This window comes from Colletes latitarsis, chromosome 4 (assembly GCF_051014445.1).
Source record: "Colletes latitarsis isolate SP2378_abdomen chromosome 4, iyColLati1, whole genome shotgun sequence".
Classification (NCBI taxonomy): domain Eukaryota; kingdom Metazoa; phylum Arthropoda; class Insecta; order Hymenoptera; family Colletidae; genus Colletes; species Colletes latitarsis.
In genome coordinates this window covers 26,712,926-26,731,913 of record NC_135137.1, presented here as the reverse complement: position 1 = coordinate 26,731,913, position 18,988 = coordinate 26,712,926, and the positions used below count along the sequence as shown (strand labels likewise).

Here is an 18,988-nt window from a genome sequence, read left to right as displayed (position 1 = left end):
ACCCCTGGGAAAAATTTTAATGGGAGATTTTAGAGGCCAAAATAAAACGAAAATCAAGAATACCAATTTGTTGATGGTGGCTTCGTTAAGAAGTTATTGACGTTTAAAGTTCCGCCAATACTGAATTTTTTTCTCGAAAATGGGTAAGATTTCGGGAGTATGTCTATTCACCGAAAATGATTATAATTGACCCCCGCAACCGAAAATAATTTTTCCAGAACGATTTGAAACTTTTCAATTTCGCCGAAAAATTTATGCACCTACTCCTTGTCGATTTTCCTTAAAAATTTGTTTTTGATATTTAATAATTTCGCTTGACGTCCTACAGAAAAGTTGTTTAATACTTTTTTGTAGGTACCTATGGGCTCTACTTCAGAAAAAAGTTTCATTGAAATATATTCACTATTATAGGAGTTATGGCTGTTTGAAAATTGGACCATTTTTATGGAGTTTTTCTAACATTACGGGGACAAGGAATAACCTTTCCAATATTTTTATAATTGTTACATATTCTACAATAAAATACGCGGCGTTTGGCTTTTTGAACATTAAAATAGTCCAATCCTTTCAGAAGTTATGGTGTTTTAAAGATTCGCATGAAATTTACGGGAAGCATTTTTGGCCTGAAATTATATTTTCGGTCAGGAATTTTTTTCTCGAAAATGGTTAGGATTCCGAGGGTATGTCTATTGACCAAAAATTATTATAATTGGTCCCTGCAATCAAAAATAATTTTTTTAGAACGATTTAAAATTTTTTAATTTTGTTGAAAAATTTCACACCTACCCGAATTTTTTTCTCGAAGGAGGGTAGGATTTCAGGGATATGTGTATTCATCAAAAATTATTGTAATTGACCCTCGCAGCCGAAAATAATTTTTCCAAAACGATTTGAAATTTTTTAATTTAATTGTTAATAACTTCTTAACGAAGCCACCATCAACAAATTGATATTCTTGATTTTCGTCTTATTTTGGCCTCTAGAATCCACCATTAAAATTTTTTATTACCAGAGGTGGCTGAACACCCTGTATATTATATACCTTTATGGTACATAAATTATTTAATGTATAATTGAAATTAATATTTGCATTTGTGTTGAAATAAGGTATACTTAACGAAAATGTTGGTTAAATATCGAAGGACAAAAATAAGTGGATAGATAATAAAATATTTAGTATGATCATCCTTTGCTCGAATAATTGCTTTTCAACATCGTGGAATGCTATTTATCAGATTTTCAATGGAATTTGTATCAATATTTTCAAATGCCAATCATAAATATTTAAAGCAATTGTTCTTATTCTGCCGTTTTTCTAATCGCACGTTTGAATTCAGTACACCCCCACAACATTAATAACCTTCCACCAAATTTAACAGTTGATGTAATAATACAAAACTTTTTTTTCTCTATAGATGATGCTTCTTTCTTAATTGCTGCAGTTTAAATTTGTTTTCATCGCTTCATATTATTTTTCTCTAAAATATTTCACAATGAACAAATCTAAATCTAACTATTCGATCGAATAAACGTCAAGAATTCTGTGGTTCGAATAAAAGCTTGCTCATCTCTGATTTCCACCTATTGGATTTTACTGTTCATCGTTTCGACCAATTACTGACAATGTGTGTCATAGGAGGTGGAACTATTGAATTTTAAATTAGAGTAGGGACGTAGACTTCAATCAAACCTACGTTTCTTTGCCTAATCAACTTCTCGTAAACGCACGGGTACTTATTAACATTCTCCTCGACTGTTAAGGTGGAATTTCCTGCACGCGTCCAGACACCGTCGGTTGCGTTTTGCGTCTGACACATTGCTACTGAAACAATGGAAAGCACTATTCGTCAGGACGCGTTGCGTCACAAAAACGCGATCGTCGGTGTCTGAATGCGTGCAGGAAATTCCACCTTTAAAATGACGACATTCGCGGGACCATATGATATTACTCGACAGTGACGTTGTACGAAAGGTGATCCTTTTAGAAATCATGACAATATCTGTACTCATCCGAGCTATGAGGGTCGTTCAATAAGTCCTTAGAAAATCCAAGATCTGACGCTCGTAGCATCGAAAATGGTGTATTTTTTAGTAAGCATCATGACTCAATAGACAGCTGTCAAAGTTTCAGTTATATCCACCACATGGTTTCATTTTTATTGTCGATTGAAGCAAGAAACTTTCTCTTCGCAAGGTTACATATACTTTTTTGATTTCCAAATTTAAATATTTTTGATATTATACATTCATGATGCAATGTTAAAAAATGTCGTTTGATATTAACAAGCAAATCTTCTGGTAGTAAACACGACAAACGATTCGTCCTAGATTTGTACTTCCATGTACAGGATATATAAAAATGATGGGTCTTGAAAAAATGTCGTTTGATATTAAAAAGCAAAGCTTCTGATAGTAAACACGACAAACGATTCGTCCTAGATTTGTACTTCCATGTACAGGATACATAAAAATGGCGTGTCTTGACTACCAAGGGAGGTGTTGGTGCAATTGAAATGCAAAATGGCGTTCTTGCAGAGGGCATCTTAGCGGTATGCGTCATCGCCAGTATTAGTTCAGTTTTATGAGCACGCTTTAATGACGAGCATTGAGAAAGAGAATAAATCATCGATATTTCATTAAAACGCCTTTGATTATTCTGCCATTCCACAACTGGCAAAAAAATATGTACCTACATGCTAAGCACCGATACTGCATCGATTCTGCGCCTCTGACAAAGTGATATTGCTTCGAAACGAATTTGGTATTCCGAAAATAATGGCAAACCGAGTCGTCGAAAACGTTAAATATAACTCTTCTGCTCGACAAAACTATCATTTTTCAATTTCCATCTCGAATAGAAGATATTTCTTACCGTAGCGAAGGCTATGGGATTAAACAATAAAACGACGCGCATACTTTTTAGGTTATATTTAATATTGCACGAATCGTTGCATACATGGTACTGAACGCTACTCAACTGCTATACTCGAAACAAAAGATGGCGTGCATGTTTGCCAACATGGAAATGAGAAACATTTCCAATTCTTATTTACTACTGAAACTTATATCGAATATGCCAATAGAGATTTCGCTTGCGTACGTCTGTGATACAATTTGTATACTATCTGTAGCGTGAAAATGGTATAGAAGTTAGATATTGCTAAACAAATTACTTTTTTCATGTTCTACTCTCTTCTATTGTTAATCACTAAATGTGGTTATCATATTGTATGAATCACTCTGTCATTAATATTTTCGAGGAATTAAACTGTTTCCCTGACATGATATCTGTATGTGTAAATTAATTAAGTTGTCCGTGACGTGTTTTCTTTTTTCTTGAGTATATTTCTGACACCTAGTGGTTATATGTCTCATTGATAAAAATGAGTAGAAAGGCTCTAATTTAAGATAAAACTATCATTTTTCAATTTCTGTCTCGAATAGAAGGTATTTTTTACTTACTATTGTGACTTACATCGAAGATGCTACTAGAAATTTGGCTTGTGTACGTCTGTGATACAATTTGTATACTATCTGTAGCGTGAAAATGGTATAGAAGTTAGATATTGCTAAACAAATTACTTTTTTCATGTACCACTCTCTTCTATTGTTAATCATTAAATATGGCTATGATATTGTATGAATCACTCTGTTTATCGATCAGAATTTTAATATATTATATTAATAGAATATAATATACAGGGTGTTTGGCTACCCCTGGGAAAAAAATTACTAGGAGATTCTAGAAGCCAAAATAAGACGAAAATCAAGAATAGCAATTTGTTGATTGAGGCTTCGTTAAAAAGTTATTAACGTTTAAAGTTCCGTCTGTAGAACGGCAATCTGCGACCAGCTGCGTACGCGTGATAGTGGTTCTCACTCACATAACTGTGAGGCTGTCGATACGTCATTAAGTAGAGTTTCTCATGCTGATTGAGAATCACTATCGTATGCACGCAGCTGTTCTACAGACGGAACTTGAAACGTTAATAATTTTTTAAGAAAGCCTCAATCAACAAATTGCTATTCTTGATTTTCGTCTTATTTTGATCTCTAGAATCTCCCATTAAAATTTTTCCCAGGGGTGGCCGAGCACCCTGTATAAATAACATATATTTAATAGAATTTTAATATTGAAGAATTATATTATGTTTCCCTGACATGATATCTGTTTATATAAATTAATTAAGTTGTCCATGACGTGTTTTCTTTTATCTTAAATATATTTCTGACATTCGATGATTATACAGGGTGTTCGACCACCCCTGGGAAAAATTTTAATGGAGGATTCTAGAGGCCAAAATAAAACGAAAATCAAGAATACCAATTTGTTGATGGAGCCTTCGTTAAAAAGTTATTAACGTTTAAAGTTTCGCCCGTACTGAAATTTTTTCTCGAAAATGCGCAAGATTTCGGGAGTATGTCTATTGGCCAAAAATAATTGTTATTGACACCCGCAGAAGAAAATAATTTTTACAGAATGATTTGAAATTTTTTTTTCCGTCGAAAAATTTCACACATTCTTGAATTTTTTTCTAAAAAGAGGGTAGGATTTCGGGGGTATGTCTATTCACCAAAAATGATTGTAATTGACCCCCGCAACCGAAAATAATTTTTCCAGAACGATTTGAAATTTTTTTTTCTCGTCGAAAAATTTGGGCACCTAATTAGATTTTCGGTAAGGAATTTTTTTTCTCGAAAATGCGTAGGAATTTGGTGGTATGTGTAACGACCAAAAATGATTGTTATTGACCCCCGCAACCGAAAACAATTTTTCGAAAACGATTTGAAATTTTTTTTTTCCGTCGAAAAATTTCACACTTTCTCGAATTTTTTTCTCGAAAATGCGCAGGATTTCGGGGGTATATCTATTCACCAAAAATGATTGTAATTGACACCTGTAACTAACTATAATTTTTCCAGAACGATTTGAAATTTTTTAATTTAATTGTTAATAACTATTTAACGAAGCCTCAGTCAAGGAATTGTTATTCTTGATTTTCGTCTTATTTTGGCCTCTAGAATCCCCCATTAAAATTTTTCCCAGGAGTGGCCGAACACCCTGTATATCTCATTGATAAAACTGAGTAGAAAGGCTCTAATTTAAGATAAAACTATCATTTTTCAATTATTTCTTTTAATCAAATTTAATTTTTATTTGTTGGAGGGGAGAGAATTTTTCAATTTCTGTCTCGAATAGAAGATATTTCTTACTTTCTACTGTGACTTACACCGAAGATGCTAATAGAAATTTCGCTTGTGTACGTCTGTGAAAATGGTAAAGAAGTTAATTAATCTCGTTGATTCTGCTTTCAGCCTCGGGAGGGGGAGGTTCGATGTTGGTCCCTCCCGTGGCCCAAAGTGGGACTGGGGATCGTCCCGTGGGTGACACGGGTGCCCGGGCCCAACAGACGTCCGGCCCTGCCGCGGCAGCAACCCTATGGCCCTTAGCACCTGCGCAGGCCAATCAGGTTCAGAGTCAACAGTCTCAGGGTATACCACCTCTGGCCGCCACCCCCGCGCCGGCTCACAACCAAGGTACGTTCTTTATTTCATTCTCTACTTCCAAGCAATTATCGCAATACTATCTAGTTTAAGCGTTCGCAGTCTATTTGAACGTGTGAAAACACGCGTCAGGAGAATGTAAATTAGAGATTATAAATGTGAGAATATCGTAACGCAGTCTGTTACGGTAACTTCGTGCACTTGAGAATGATTTACATCGCAAATAAGTTACCGCTTCATAAATATCTGTTACAATGCCTATTATATTGTCCCTTCTGTTGCAGTGAACGTTCATAATTTTAGTCGATTGGTGCAATTCATGCGTTAAACACCTATAAGCGTTTTACATGTACATACGTTTAACAAAAATTCAAATGTTAATACAGAATGGATTAAACTATTCGGGGCAAAAATTTAAATTTTTTAAATGAATACTGAGTTACGTTGAACTTACAAAGAGAAGTATGTAAAGCATGCATGTCACTATTTGTAACGGTGATTTATAAATTGGAATGGTTCGGCTCAAGGGAACAATGTTTGGTCGATACAATACATATATTTTATATTTACATTTATCTTATTGGTTTTATCAAAGTTTTAATTGTTCGCCTCTTTTATTAATATTTATTATTACAAAGTTACCTACTTTAATTTGTGATATAATTTGACTTTTCTGAGTGATATTAATTGAAAGTACTTATTATAGTTATTCGATTTGAATTTTGTATTTACCTCAATACATTATTTTCTTGGATGTTCTCAATTTCATTGAATATCTACTACATTTCGAGCACTTAAAGAATCTTTTTTGTTCTTTTTGTTTACGATAACCCTAACCCGACAGCCATTTTTTATTTCGCTACAATTTACAACAAAATGTATTTATCGATAGATTAAGTAAACATTGATTGATTATCAGTACTTAATGTATTTTTATTATGATGTTTGAATTCGTACATTTTGAGCCATCATTAGAATGAGTGGAATTATATGACATAAATATAAAATTATAACTATAATAAAGATAATAATATTGAAATAAAGAAGAAAATAGAAAATACAATAGTAATAAGTTGATCTTTGATCATTGTCTTTCAATTTACTCTTATTTGTTTTACTCTGACTTGTTGACTCATATTTATGACGTTTTCTACAGAATTTAAAGAATATGTGTATATCTTATTTTAAAAGTAAACCCCTAGAAAGAAATTTAGAGAGCTTTCTCTTACATTATGTATTGAAGCATCATCTTGTAAATTTTGTAAAGATCGAGTTTTTCTATAAGATTATTTAAGAAATAACCTAACATTCTTTAAATTCTGTAGAACATGTAAAACAACAAATAAAAGGAAATTACAAACCAGTGACCAAAGATCAATTTAATTCGATTATGAAAACAATTAAAAAGCGATATATGATATGTTTATAATGCACTGTAAAAGTGTTTATTTTTAATAAGACATTTTGTCAAATTCCCTTCGAACTAATAATTTTTCAACCGTATTATCTTAATATTTTTGTTACGTAGAGTGACGATAGGATTCAATGTATGCAGAAAAATGGAAAGGTTTTCATTTAAAAAAATAATGCACGTGTATTATTGCTTTTACAAGAAAATATAATCGTGAATATGTAGTACACTTGAAACCATTCATTCTTTTCCTTTATTTTTTTTCTAACTTCAACCAAAAGAGAGATATGGCTCGCTACAGTTGCGTGAATCACTTTGCATAACAAATAATAAAGTATGCAAAATCTATTTTTCAGTATTCCATTTGCACTTTTACTTTTTGCACACTTTATTTTACTATACTAATTTTTACGTTGCATATACATGTAATGTCATTGGTAGACGTTATATAAATAAATAAAAACGTATTTTAAATACATGAATACCTGAAATGAACACGAAACAAAATTTCTTTGCAATATTCGCATTATACTTATTGCTTCTTCAATAAGCTTAATAAAGAACATATTTATACCTGCGTATACGCATATAGATGAGAAATTTATACAAGATGTTCGGCTACATCTGGGAAAAATTTTAATGGGAGATTCTAGAGGGCAAAATAAGATGAAAATCAAGAATATCAATTTCTTGATTGAGGCTTTGTTTAAAAGTTATTAACGTTTAAAGTTCCGCCTGTAGAACAGCAATCTGCGAACAGCTGTGTACGCGCGATAGTGGTTCTCACTCACCAAACTGTAAGGCTGTCGATACGTCAGTAAGTAGAGTTTCTCATGCTGAGTGAGAACCACTATCGTGTGCACGCAGCTGTTCTACAGACGGAACTTTAAACGTTAATAACTTTTTAACGAAGCCTCAATCAACAAATTGGTATTCTTGATTTTCGTCTTATTTTGGTCTCTAGAATCTCCCATTAAAATTTTTCTCTCGAGTTTGCAGATCTTAAAACTTCGAAATTTGATATAAAATATTAAAACATTTTGAAAATTGTAAAAAAGTATTTATCAGTCGGTTTTGAAATATCAAGTGTTTTGTTGTTAGTCATTGCTGTAGAAGGCTGCTCACATAAACATACAGGACGTTCGAAAAAAATCATTCAACATCTGTAACATGACGATTTTAAACAGATCTATCGAGTTGTACTCGAGTTGTAGCGTACATTAACGAGGGATCACTGTAATGTGATAATGTCGAGAAATGTTGTAAACAAGATACTTTATACTCTTCGAGTAGTTAAAGCTTTGACGTGATTGGATTTTTCGATGGAGGAAGTTCAGCGACGAGCAGAATAATGGAATTCCTACTAATGGGGGTGAAACCAGGCCCAAACGTTTTCAGGTAGAGTGTTCGATGCCCTATTCTGCACATTTGTGCAATTAGTTTTGTTGCTAAGAATTCGAAGTCTTGGTTTTTAACGAAATTGTTTCGAATGCACGGGACTTCTAATTAAGAGCTTATCGTTCGTGTCTTTAGAAATGGAATATTGCTACTCTTCCAAAAATAATGCAATGAACAATTCAGAAATTTCGGTTTGAAAGAAATGCTTGAAAGAAATATAGTAAACGCCATTTGAAAAAATTAAATATATACTTTTATCTTCAACTGCTGTATAAAAGTTAACGTCTTAAACATTATTATCTGTTATCATATTGTTTATGTTTCCATAAATAGTTTTCGTTGCTTAGACTTATACAATTGATCTTGTAGAAATATTATTAAAATTCGCTAATAGTCTTAATAACAATAAGCTAAGTTTCAATTTATATTTATTTCGATAAATTTAGACACATGAATATTTTTCTACGAATATGGATGACAAATTTTTTTGCACACATTGTTAGAGTATGTTTTATTTTAATAAATGAAAATGTATTTTAATAAATGAAAATTTATTTTATTGTATATACACTAAAATAATTATTTTAATTAAATTGTTAATTGTATAAAACTCTTGACTGACTACATTTTTGGAAGAAACCTACTTTTAATTAAAATAATATTATTAAAAATAGCAAATAGTGTTTCCAATCAAACTTATTGTATTGGCCATTAGAGTGATGGCCCAAATTGTACAAGAGAGGCTATTTAAATTAAATTTTATTACATAAATAAAAAGCATACATTTTCAATTTAATTTGTTGGTTTAAAGAAAATAAGGAAATTATTACTACAATCGCAAATAAACTTTGAATTATTTCAAAATTTTATTGCAAACGAGCCATGCATCAGTATGAAATCAGATCTGCCTGAACGGAAATATAACAAAAAAATACAGTCAAGTTTTATCAACATAGCTGGTATTTTCGTATCAAACATTTAAATATGGAGCTCTTTGTATGATAGTAGAAAGTCTTATCTATGAGATAGACTATTGTCATAGTGAATTTGATCGGTGAGAAGGAATGTTAGAGGCTAGTGTTTATTTTGCTGTTTTTGTTATGATAAAATTGTATTATAAATCTACAATATTCATTATCATAGAAAAATTCTAAATCTCCAGATTTATTAATATTTAATTTTTACAACAAAAACGATTTAAGAATTCATTTATAAATTATATTTTTTCATTTTGATTTTTCCAGTATAGAAATATATTTAACAAATATGCAATTAAAATAATTCGTATTAACTGTTTGTAAGTTGTGTTTTAAAGTAAGTTGATAAAAATGACAATTTATAATCCTGTATATTCATATAATTCTTTGTTTGAGAGAACATCCCTTAGAATTAGGTAAATTAATTAATTAGTAATGAATAAAAAATGATACAACAAAATAACGTAATAAAGTAACGAATGCTATTATCAACAATGGATATAAGAGACTTAAAATTTTAATTGATGATAAATTAGATTGTACAATATATATTTATTAAATTTTTAAATTCAATAATATTATGCCATAAATTACAACGGGCAGCTTTTACAGGGAAGTCACAGAAATAAGTACTATTGCACAAAATACAAATCATAATTCAGGAAACAATGTTAATGTGAAACGTCGAGCGTGATTAATCATAAATTTTGTAATTTATAAAGCTTGTTACACATTCATGTACGACCGTGCAATCTACGAACAATAATTCATACTTCTGAACGAAAAGCAACAGAGAATTCCGCGTAGAAAATATGTATGTATCACGTTATTATATTTCTGTAATACTTTAATTTTAAATTCAAAAATAGCAATGATAAAAATAAACCAATAATTTAATCGTTGAAATGACATAAAATTTATTATTTTATTTAATAACATTTGATGTAGTCGCAACAAGTCAATTATTATTTCTATTTAATATGTTCGCAGTCATCTCAAAATCTAAAATATAATAATTTATATTAAATTAAAAGAAAATATAAATTCTTTAACCACGAACTATTGAACAAAAACTATGTATCAGTTTTGTACATATTTGTTCTTCCTAAACTAGTTTAGAAGACATTGTTTTCAGTTTTATATTTTGGTTTTGGAGAAAATGTAATTTTCTATATTGATAGAGTTCGATTGTGAGTTTCCCGAAATCTAGAAAGCTTAAAAGGCTCTATCAGATATAAAATCTTAAAAATATGTTATTTCTTTCACATAAAATATTTTCAAAATATTATTTATTATCAGTTATATGTATATGTAAAATTGATATTTTGTAAACATAAAAATTAAAGTTTCTTTGTTAGTATTTTATACATTAACAGATATTACTAGTGCAAATGTGTACACTTTAATTATAAAAATATGGATTTAATTAAATTGAGAAAGCATCTCATAAGTGGCATAGAAAACTAAAATAGAAAAATACTGAAAATAAAACTAATAAGGAATGTAGAATCTACAGATAGAAAATATGCTACAAAATAACAAATGTGATACATAAAAAAAAAAAATATAATTTATTGCTAGTATTTAAATAGCGTAATAGTATACAATGAATGATGGACATTAAATATATGTATATTCTAAGTATATTAAAGTAAATAATTACAAAATTGTTTCAATGTATACGATACCATTTTACAGAATTTATTTTATATAAATGTAAGTTATTAGTCGAGCAAAACTTACAAAAAACAATTAATATGCTTTCTTTTATTCGTATTATTTTCTCTGAATATACGAAACTAGTTTAACTGATAAAATAATTATAAATAATTTAAGTTTGAGAGGAACCACCCTTAGACTTAAACGTGACGATTCATGACTCGGTCACTCTAGGATTAATATACACATGTTTGCTCGTTTAAGTGTTAAAAGTATTTTTTTGCAGTCCTTTCAATCGAAACACATGAATGTTATTCATTGACTGTAAGCACACGATCGTCAAATATAAATTCTTTCCTTTAATGATGTTACAGGTGTGAGTCGCTACGGGCTGTACTCTTTATTCCCTGGGGGTGGCGGAGGAAGTTACGTCGCGGCCACTCCTGCCACCCCCGGACCGCCTACACCAGCCCGAGCTTATCACGCGACAACACACAAGGGTAAGTTTACAACGATTTCTACTTTATTCTACACACTCCGCTTTCTCTTCCTTTGTTAGTGCCCCGTTTTCTCTCTCGATTGAACTCCTTACCATTTGTCCTATGTATTATATTTTTAGTTCGACCCTTTCACTATGTACAAGTCTATGTATCAGTATTTAAACGAAGAAGCGTTCAAGCACGCGTCTTCAAGTTTATCTTGAGAAGAAAAGTTGTGATATTTCTGTTCGTCGAGTAATTCAAAAGATCCATGTTAATATTCTTATTTATTTATTTTTTAATTCAAAAGATTTCGTTTTGTATTTTACGTAAAATTGACGAGGACGTACGAGTACGTCTCAATGCAATTTTTTAATAAATACTTTTTCTTTTGCTTATTTTATTAACTATGTATTTGGTTACGTCTCGACTGCAAACAGTTAAATTTGCATAGTTTTCTATATTTCAGAATATAAACGTTAGACTACGGAACCTAGAAATAATTCAGCAGAAAGTACTTTATGTCGAATTTGTTACAACTGTGTATTATATTTTTGATTCGACCTTTTCTCTGCATACGAGACAATATATTAGTATTTAAACGCAGAAGTTCGAACACTCATCTTCCAATTTATCTCATAGAGAAAAGTTCTGGAATTTCTGTATTTCGAAAGTTCTCTCGCGATGTTTTGATTTATATCGAATTTGTTACGAAGGTAAAAATTAATGCACTATAATTTCTATATTTTGAAATAGACATTGTTGTCGGGGTATTTTACAATTACGATAAAATTGAATACTCAAATAATACATATTTCTATTATTTATAATAGAAAAATTGATATTTAAAACACATGGAATAAACTAAAATTGGAATTATTGATTTTAAATACTTCGATACAAAATTGTTTTCAGTGATATAAAAAACGCATTTTGAAGAAACATTACATGTTTATGAAATTAATAAAATTCAAGAACATTCATTATTTTCTTAAACTTTTATTAAACGACTAAATATTGCTTTCAGTATTTTAGATATCCCTAGAACTAGTCACCATGCTATTCTAACCGTTCAACTAATTTTAATCATCTTCTCTTCGAAGATATTTGAAACGCAAAATGATGTACAATAAATCTATATTAATATATTATAATAATAATAATTCGCAATTGAAAACATCAAGTAAACCAATTCTTCATTTACGTGTATCGTATATTCAAGATTTTCAAATATTTTTCCATCACCTACATACTAATTTTCGATATTATTTTTTAATGTTTTCAATTTGAAATACTTCGTAAAATATTCATTTTGTATTCATTCAGAATAACGTGAAGAATCTATTTTTGTAAGAAAATATGATTTCATTAAACAATAAAGCTATAGGAAGAAAACATAATTTAATTCTTCGAAAATATTAAAATTCTTATCGATAAACGGAGTGATTCATACAATATGATAGCCATATTTAATGATTAAACAATAGAAAAGAGTGGTACACGAAAAAAGTAATTTGTTTAGTAATATCTATCATATTGTACGAATCACTCCGTTTATCGATAAGAATTTTAATATTTTCGAAGAATTAAATTATGTTTTCCTGGCATGATATCTTTATGCGTAAATTAATTAATTTTTGTGTTTTCTTTTTTCTTGAGTATATTTCTGACATTCGATGATTATTATCTCATTGATAAAAATGAGTAAAAAGGCTCCAATTTAAGATGTTTAAATGTGTGTTGCTGAAATAGATGGTTAAATTCTATAAGTATATTCTATTCTCCTTGAAAGGCTATAAAAAATTACGTGGATCTGAGAATTTTTCCTATTCGAGATGTACTCTTTGATTTATAAAATGAAGTAATTACAAGCATTTTAAAAGTTGTTCTGGCTGCCTTCAAAAACAATAGAAAAAATTAATCTAAATGAACAATGTAGTATAAATAAGATTGAACAAAAATGTAAATATCTTTCTATAAATACGTGATAGAAAAATTATAAAAATTACTTATAGTTAAATATACTTCGATAATAGATAATTATGAACATTTCATATCTATATTTTATATTCAACCCGTGATCAACGTATACTTTGATTAGTATTAAATCAGAATCCAGGATGCAGGAACATCCTTCATTTATTTTGTCAAAGCAATTCTTGCGACAGTGCACGTCTCATATCAACATTTCATGGATTGTCGAACGCGTTTAAAAATTCCCTGTGAACTTGTTATTTCCGTCTTCGGTTAAGGACGCTGTGTAAGAATAATTCAACTTCTCTAAGCCGACGATGTACCGAGCTAAATCTATCTTTGCAAAGACATCATCTTCGAGGGAAAGTTTCTCGATAAAAATTCTGAAGTCCCCTGCAGTTTCCATTAGCTTACTCATGCGTGTAGTGAATATCTACCCACACGAGATTAGAAAAAATTGTCATCTTGATAAACCCTATCTCAACTATCAAATGCTTAGATAGAGATTGATAGTTTTCTTACTCTCACAACGTACGCATATTCTACTGTCAAGTCGAACCGATTATAAATACTTACTATTGTTTCTTTCTAACAGAAAACAAATAATAAACAGTATTTTAAATGTGACTGTTGTTCTTGTCAAAAAATGAAAAGTGTTTATATCTTAGAAAGGAAACTTTTTCAACGTTTCTATGACATTCTTCCATCCTTAATACGAGTAGATTTTGTTCTGTGACATATTAATTTAACGAACCCTTATCTTAATCTGATTATTAGGAGTTGTTAAGTTTGTGTAAATTTTGAAATCATAGAAATTAGTGATGAATTTATAGGAATGATCTTATGTTCGTATATTTTCTCTCAGGTTACATCTTCGTTTAAATAAAATAAAATTTTTGCACCAAATAACAAAATTGGCGTTACCCAATTCTGAAATTATTTTTAGTTTCGACAAGATTAATATTTCACGTTTCTGAAGCAATTAAATTACGATAATGTTGAAACCTAACTAAAATTTAGGGTAACATTATGTATAGATTATTACATTTTTTGCGTCAGTTTCTAGATATTTGCTTTTTCGATGTATTGAGATTCAAAAATGCAAACTACCGATTACAAAATTCTATATATTTATACATTAATGTTTATTTGTATTGTCTGTCTCAGGCGCGATTTATAAGAAAATCATTTTGGTTTGGTATGATTCAAATTTTGGTTTTGTAAATCAATTGTACTTCGTAAACAAAATTCTGTATGTAGGACAAATTGTGTGACACTTACATCTCCAGTAGGGTGGTTTTTAGCTGTAAGGTTTACAATCTTTTATCGAGATATTTTTGACACAATCTCCAAAATTGTGACACTTGACGAGAAAATATTTCATCCAGAATTTTAGATCGAAGTAATAGTTAATAAAAGTTGAATTTCTTAGATGTATAATAACAACATTTACGTATGATTTTTAACAATAACTTCAAAGTCTTTGAAAATTTACTATTAATTTTAGTGTATAACATAGTTACTTCTCGATTTTCGCTTTTTCTGTATTTCTCAAATTGTCTCATTAAAAGAATGCCAAATAGAATTTTTGGTATCATTCATTGTAGCGGAAATTAGTATGGCTATTATTATTTCTTTCATGCTAAAGATTATGGATTAATTATCCCTTCGTTAGTCCTAACCCTACATTTCTCTTCATAGCTCTAAAATAATTTGAGTTAGCAACGCGTCGCCTTCAGTATCTTCACCTAAACATGTTTAGACTTAACATTTTCATAAAAATTTGTCTATTTTTTCCATCGCTACATCTATAAATTCATTGGTCATATAAAACTACCAGAAAATTCTGTTCCAAGCATGGAAAAAGAATATTGGAAAATTATTTAGTGTTTTAGATTATTTAAGAATAAAATTTTCGTGATTTATTTTATGATTTTATCTTATTAAAAATATTATTCAAATTATGTTGTCACCAATCTACAGGGCAGGTCGGAATTCATAGTACAATCGAGCAGGGAGTAATTCTACCATGAAGAAATAAAAAAAAATTTGGAATAACATTTTTTTATCCAAAGCTCCGTTTTCGAGAAACTCGACTTTATACATAATTTGTTCATCTTTCTGAACAATTTAGTTATCATTTATTCTGCTACAATTATTTTCAACGAAGATAGTATTTATAAACATTATTGATTGTGTGTTTAAAGCAGTGTAAAATATTTTAATAATTAATTTTGTATTTCTTATTACTATCTTCTATTACAATATTGCAATACAGTACAGTATTACAAGTATTGTTAAAAATGTCCTTCTCTTTGCTGTATACATAACCAGGCTAGAAGAATTAGATATCTGTGTTAAAAATGTTTCTATAACTTGTTTTTGATATCTAGTTTTGTTTGTGTTATAATAGGTACTTTTGTATTTGTGTGGTTGGCTGCAGTGGTAAGAAATGCGCCTTTTGTCTTTTTATGTTCTTTAGGAGGTGTTGTAATATGGGAATGTGTGCACGAGGATGGCACATGTGAGTGGGAATATAGTAATTTTTAATTAATTCCTAAATTAATGTTAATATATTTTTCTTTCATTAAATAAATAAATATAAATATAACAATCTGAGTAAACTATGACTATGAATAAAAATATATCTATGTTTGTAATTATTATTTTGGATGAAGGAAACTACGGTAGAATAGATAATAATAACATCGTTCACAAAAATGACCAAACTTCGACAAAAAGTCGATTTTTTCAAAAACAGAGCCCCGGATAAAAAAATGTTATACCAAATTTTTCCTTTATTTTTTCAAGTAGAATCAATCACGTAAAGCCCTGCTCGATTTTACTACGAATTCCGACCCACCCTGCATGTGTTCGAGGGCTAGAAAAATAAAAGAATTATAGCAAATAAAAAATTATGTAATATAATATGTATTAAATATCTATTAATCTATAATTTATTTCTTTTTCTTTCATAATATTTATAAAATATGTATATTTAATGTAAATATTTATTAACAAAATGGATGACAGTTCTCTCCCACGCGACTAAACACATTACCCTCGGCCACACGACTAACAAAGAATTAACAAATCGTTATTAGACCAAAGTATACTGTGTTTTTGTGACCCAGCTAGTGTTAATATTTTTTCCCACGTAAATATATCGATGTAAATCTATCATCTTGTGGTAATTTATTTTAACGCAGTTTCAACCTCCGATGGATACTATTCTACAATGTAGTTTATAATAATGAACCTTGAATATGCCAAACCAATTTGTACCTACGATGTGTGCAGAGAGCTCTAAATTCTCAAAATACAGGATGTGTTATAGTTGTGACGCGTATTGTCGAAGTTATTCATCCTTTTTGTGGTAGTTTTAACTAACTGGTTGATTGTCCTTCGATTCCCCTCTATTTTGAACTTGTTCGTTGCAAGAATTGATGGTCATAACGAATTTCTTGGAACACTTGTCTTCTATCGCCTTGCTAGATCGACCGCACGTTGCTGTTTTGTTTTCGTGAATAATCGCGCTGCGTGTAATCTTGTCGTAAAAATTCGGACATTTACGGATTCCATCGGCTTAGATCGTCGACACTTTGTTCATAGTACTCGATCAGTCGGATTTCTCCCATCGTCGCGATTGGACAGTGTTTTCGCAGCGTTCTCGCGTAACGCGTCGCGCGCGCGTGCGTTCATTTGTGTTTGTGCTTTTGTGCGTGCTTTCTGTGCTTCCGGTTCCTGTGCTTCTTCCGTCCCGCCACTTATGGCTTTTCCGTAAGTACGACTTATTAAATTCGATTCGATTCGATTGATCATTCTTTTCCACGTTTACAAATTTTAGTTTGTTTATTTGTAACAGTGGCATTTATACTTAGTTTCTTTTCGAATTTTCTATTATTATTGCTAATGTGGTGATATTTAAGATGACAGTAAATATATTTCCTTAGATGCAAATTTATTTTAAAATAATATATAGTTTTCTATGATACAAAATTATTGAATGATTTCAACTCTTTTTGATGTAAATTAACAGATTTCTTTTTTCGTCTTTTTGTGTCTTTGTTGGAATACTTCTGTTCCATTATAAAAATTTTATCAAATGGTTTAATTCATTTCAATTATAACCAAATTGATGATTGATTATAACAGTAACAGGGGGAAAAATTATTAACTTGAAAGCAAATTTCTTCTTCTTAGTCCATTTCAAAATTTTTCGTGCATACAATGTTGCTTATTTAAATCGATATTATTAATTAAATTAAACGCTTAATTTAGGGAATCAGGTTCCTATAGCAGCTTTTAATTGCATCTCGCTTTCTGCATTGTTAGTATTTCCGGTAATTGTTTAGAATAACTTTCTTTTCGCTGATTTGGTTGCACCTTTGATATAAAGAGAATATTCGAGGTTTTAAATAGCCAACATGTTTCCCCAACCATGATATAATAAAGGATTGTTGTCCTCTGAGATAATTCTAGAACACACGATTTACAAGAATTTACTAAAATAGTGGTAGGATAATTTACTACTTACAAAAATTCAAAAACTGTGTAAATCATTGCCTATAAGAATGGTAAAAACAATAGAAAAGAAAAGCGGTTCTACTTACTATTAGAAATACTTACAATGTTATTTTATTTCTACTTAAAATAAAATATGTGGTTACATATACTTTAGATATGTTATCATTTTGTTAAGGAGTGCATACAGTGACGAACATATACAATGAGTTCGGCCATCCCTGGGAAAAATTTTAATAGAGGATTCTAGAGCCCAAAATAAGACGAAAATCAAGAATACTAATTTGTTGATGGAGGCTACGTTAAAAAGTTATTAACAATTAAATTCAAAAATTTCAAATCGTTCTGGAAAAATTATTTTCGGTTGCGGGGGTCAATTGCAAGCATTTTTGGTCAACAGACATACCCCCGAAATCCTACTCAGTTTCGAGAAAAAAATTCCTTACCGAAAATATAATTTCTGGCCAGAAATGTCTGCCCGAATTTTTATGCGAATATTTAAAACATCATAACTTCTGAACGGATTGGACGATTTTAATGTTTAAAAAAGCAAACTACGCGTATTTTGATGGAGAATATGTACAAATCGCAAAAACATTCGAAAAGTTGGTCCTTGTCCCCGCAAAATGAGAAAAACTCCATAAAAATGGTCCAATTTTCAAACAGCCATAACTCCTACAATTGTGAATATATTTCAATGAAACTTTTTTCTGAAGTAGAGTTCATGGATACCTACAGAAAAGTATTAGACAACTTTTCTGTAGGACGTCAAACGAAATTACTAAAAATGAAAATGTAATTTTTAAGAAAAATCGATAAGGGGTAGGTGCCTAAATTTTTTGACGGAAAAAAAAATTTTTAATTAATTATAAAAAAATTATTTTTGGTTGCGGGACTCAATTACAATCATTTAATGTGAATATACATACCCCTGAAATCCTACCCACTTTCTAGAAAAAAATTCCAGTAGGTACTGAAATTTTTAGACGAAATTAAAAAATTTCAAATCATACTAAAAAAATTATATTTAGTTACAGTGGGCAATTACAAGCATTTTTTAA

General features: G+C 30.2%; 1 protein-coding gene and 1 long non-coding RNA gene across 9 annotated transcripts in view; one reads left to right on the top strand and one right to left on the bottom strand.

The window, feature by feature from the left end:
* Positions 1 to 18,988, top strand: part of Wge (BAH domain and coiled-coil containing protein winged eye) — a 646,012-nt gene that overhangs the window by 416,719 nt on the left and 210,305 nt on the right. For all 8 annotated transcript variants that reach the window (XM_076763823.1, XM_076763827.1, XM_076763824.1 and 5 more), the window contains 2 exons: positions 5,317 to 5,538; positions 11,325 to 11,450. In XM_076763823.1, coding sequence (XP_076619938.1) covers positions 5,337 to 5,538; positions 11,325 to 11,450 — 328 coding nt within the window. In that variant the 5' untranslated portion in view covers positions 5,317 to 5,336. The remainder of the gene's footprint in view (positions 1 to 5,316; positions 5,539 to 11,324; positions 11,451 to 18,988) is intronic.
* Positions 4,542 to 18,988, bottom strand: part of LOC143341159 (uncharacterized) — a 618,628-nt gene continuing 604,181 nt past the window's right edge. The window contains exon 3 of the long non-coding RNA XR_013079565.1: positions 4,542 to 4,898. This is a non-coding gene — a long non-coding RNA (uncharacterized LOC143341159). The remainder of the gene's footprint in view (positions 4,899 to 18,988) is intronic.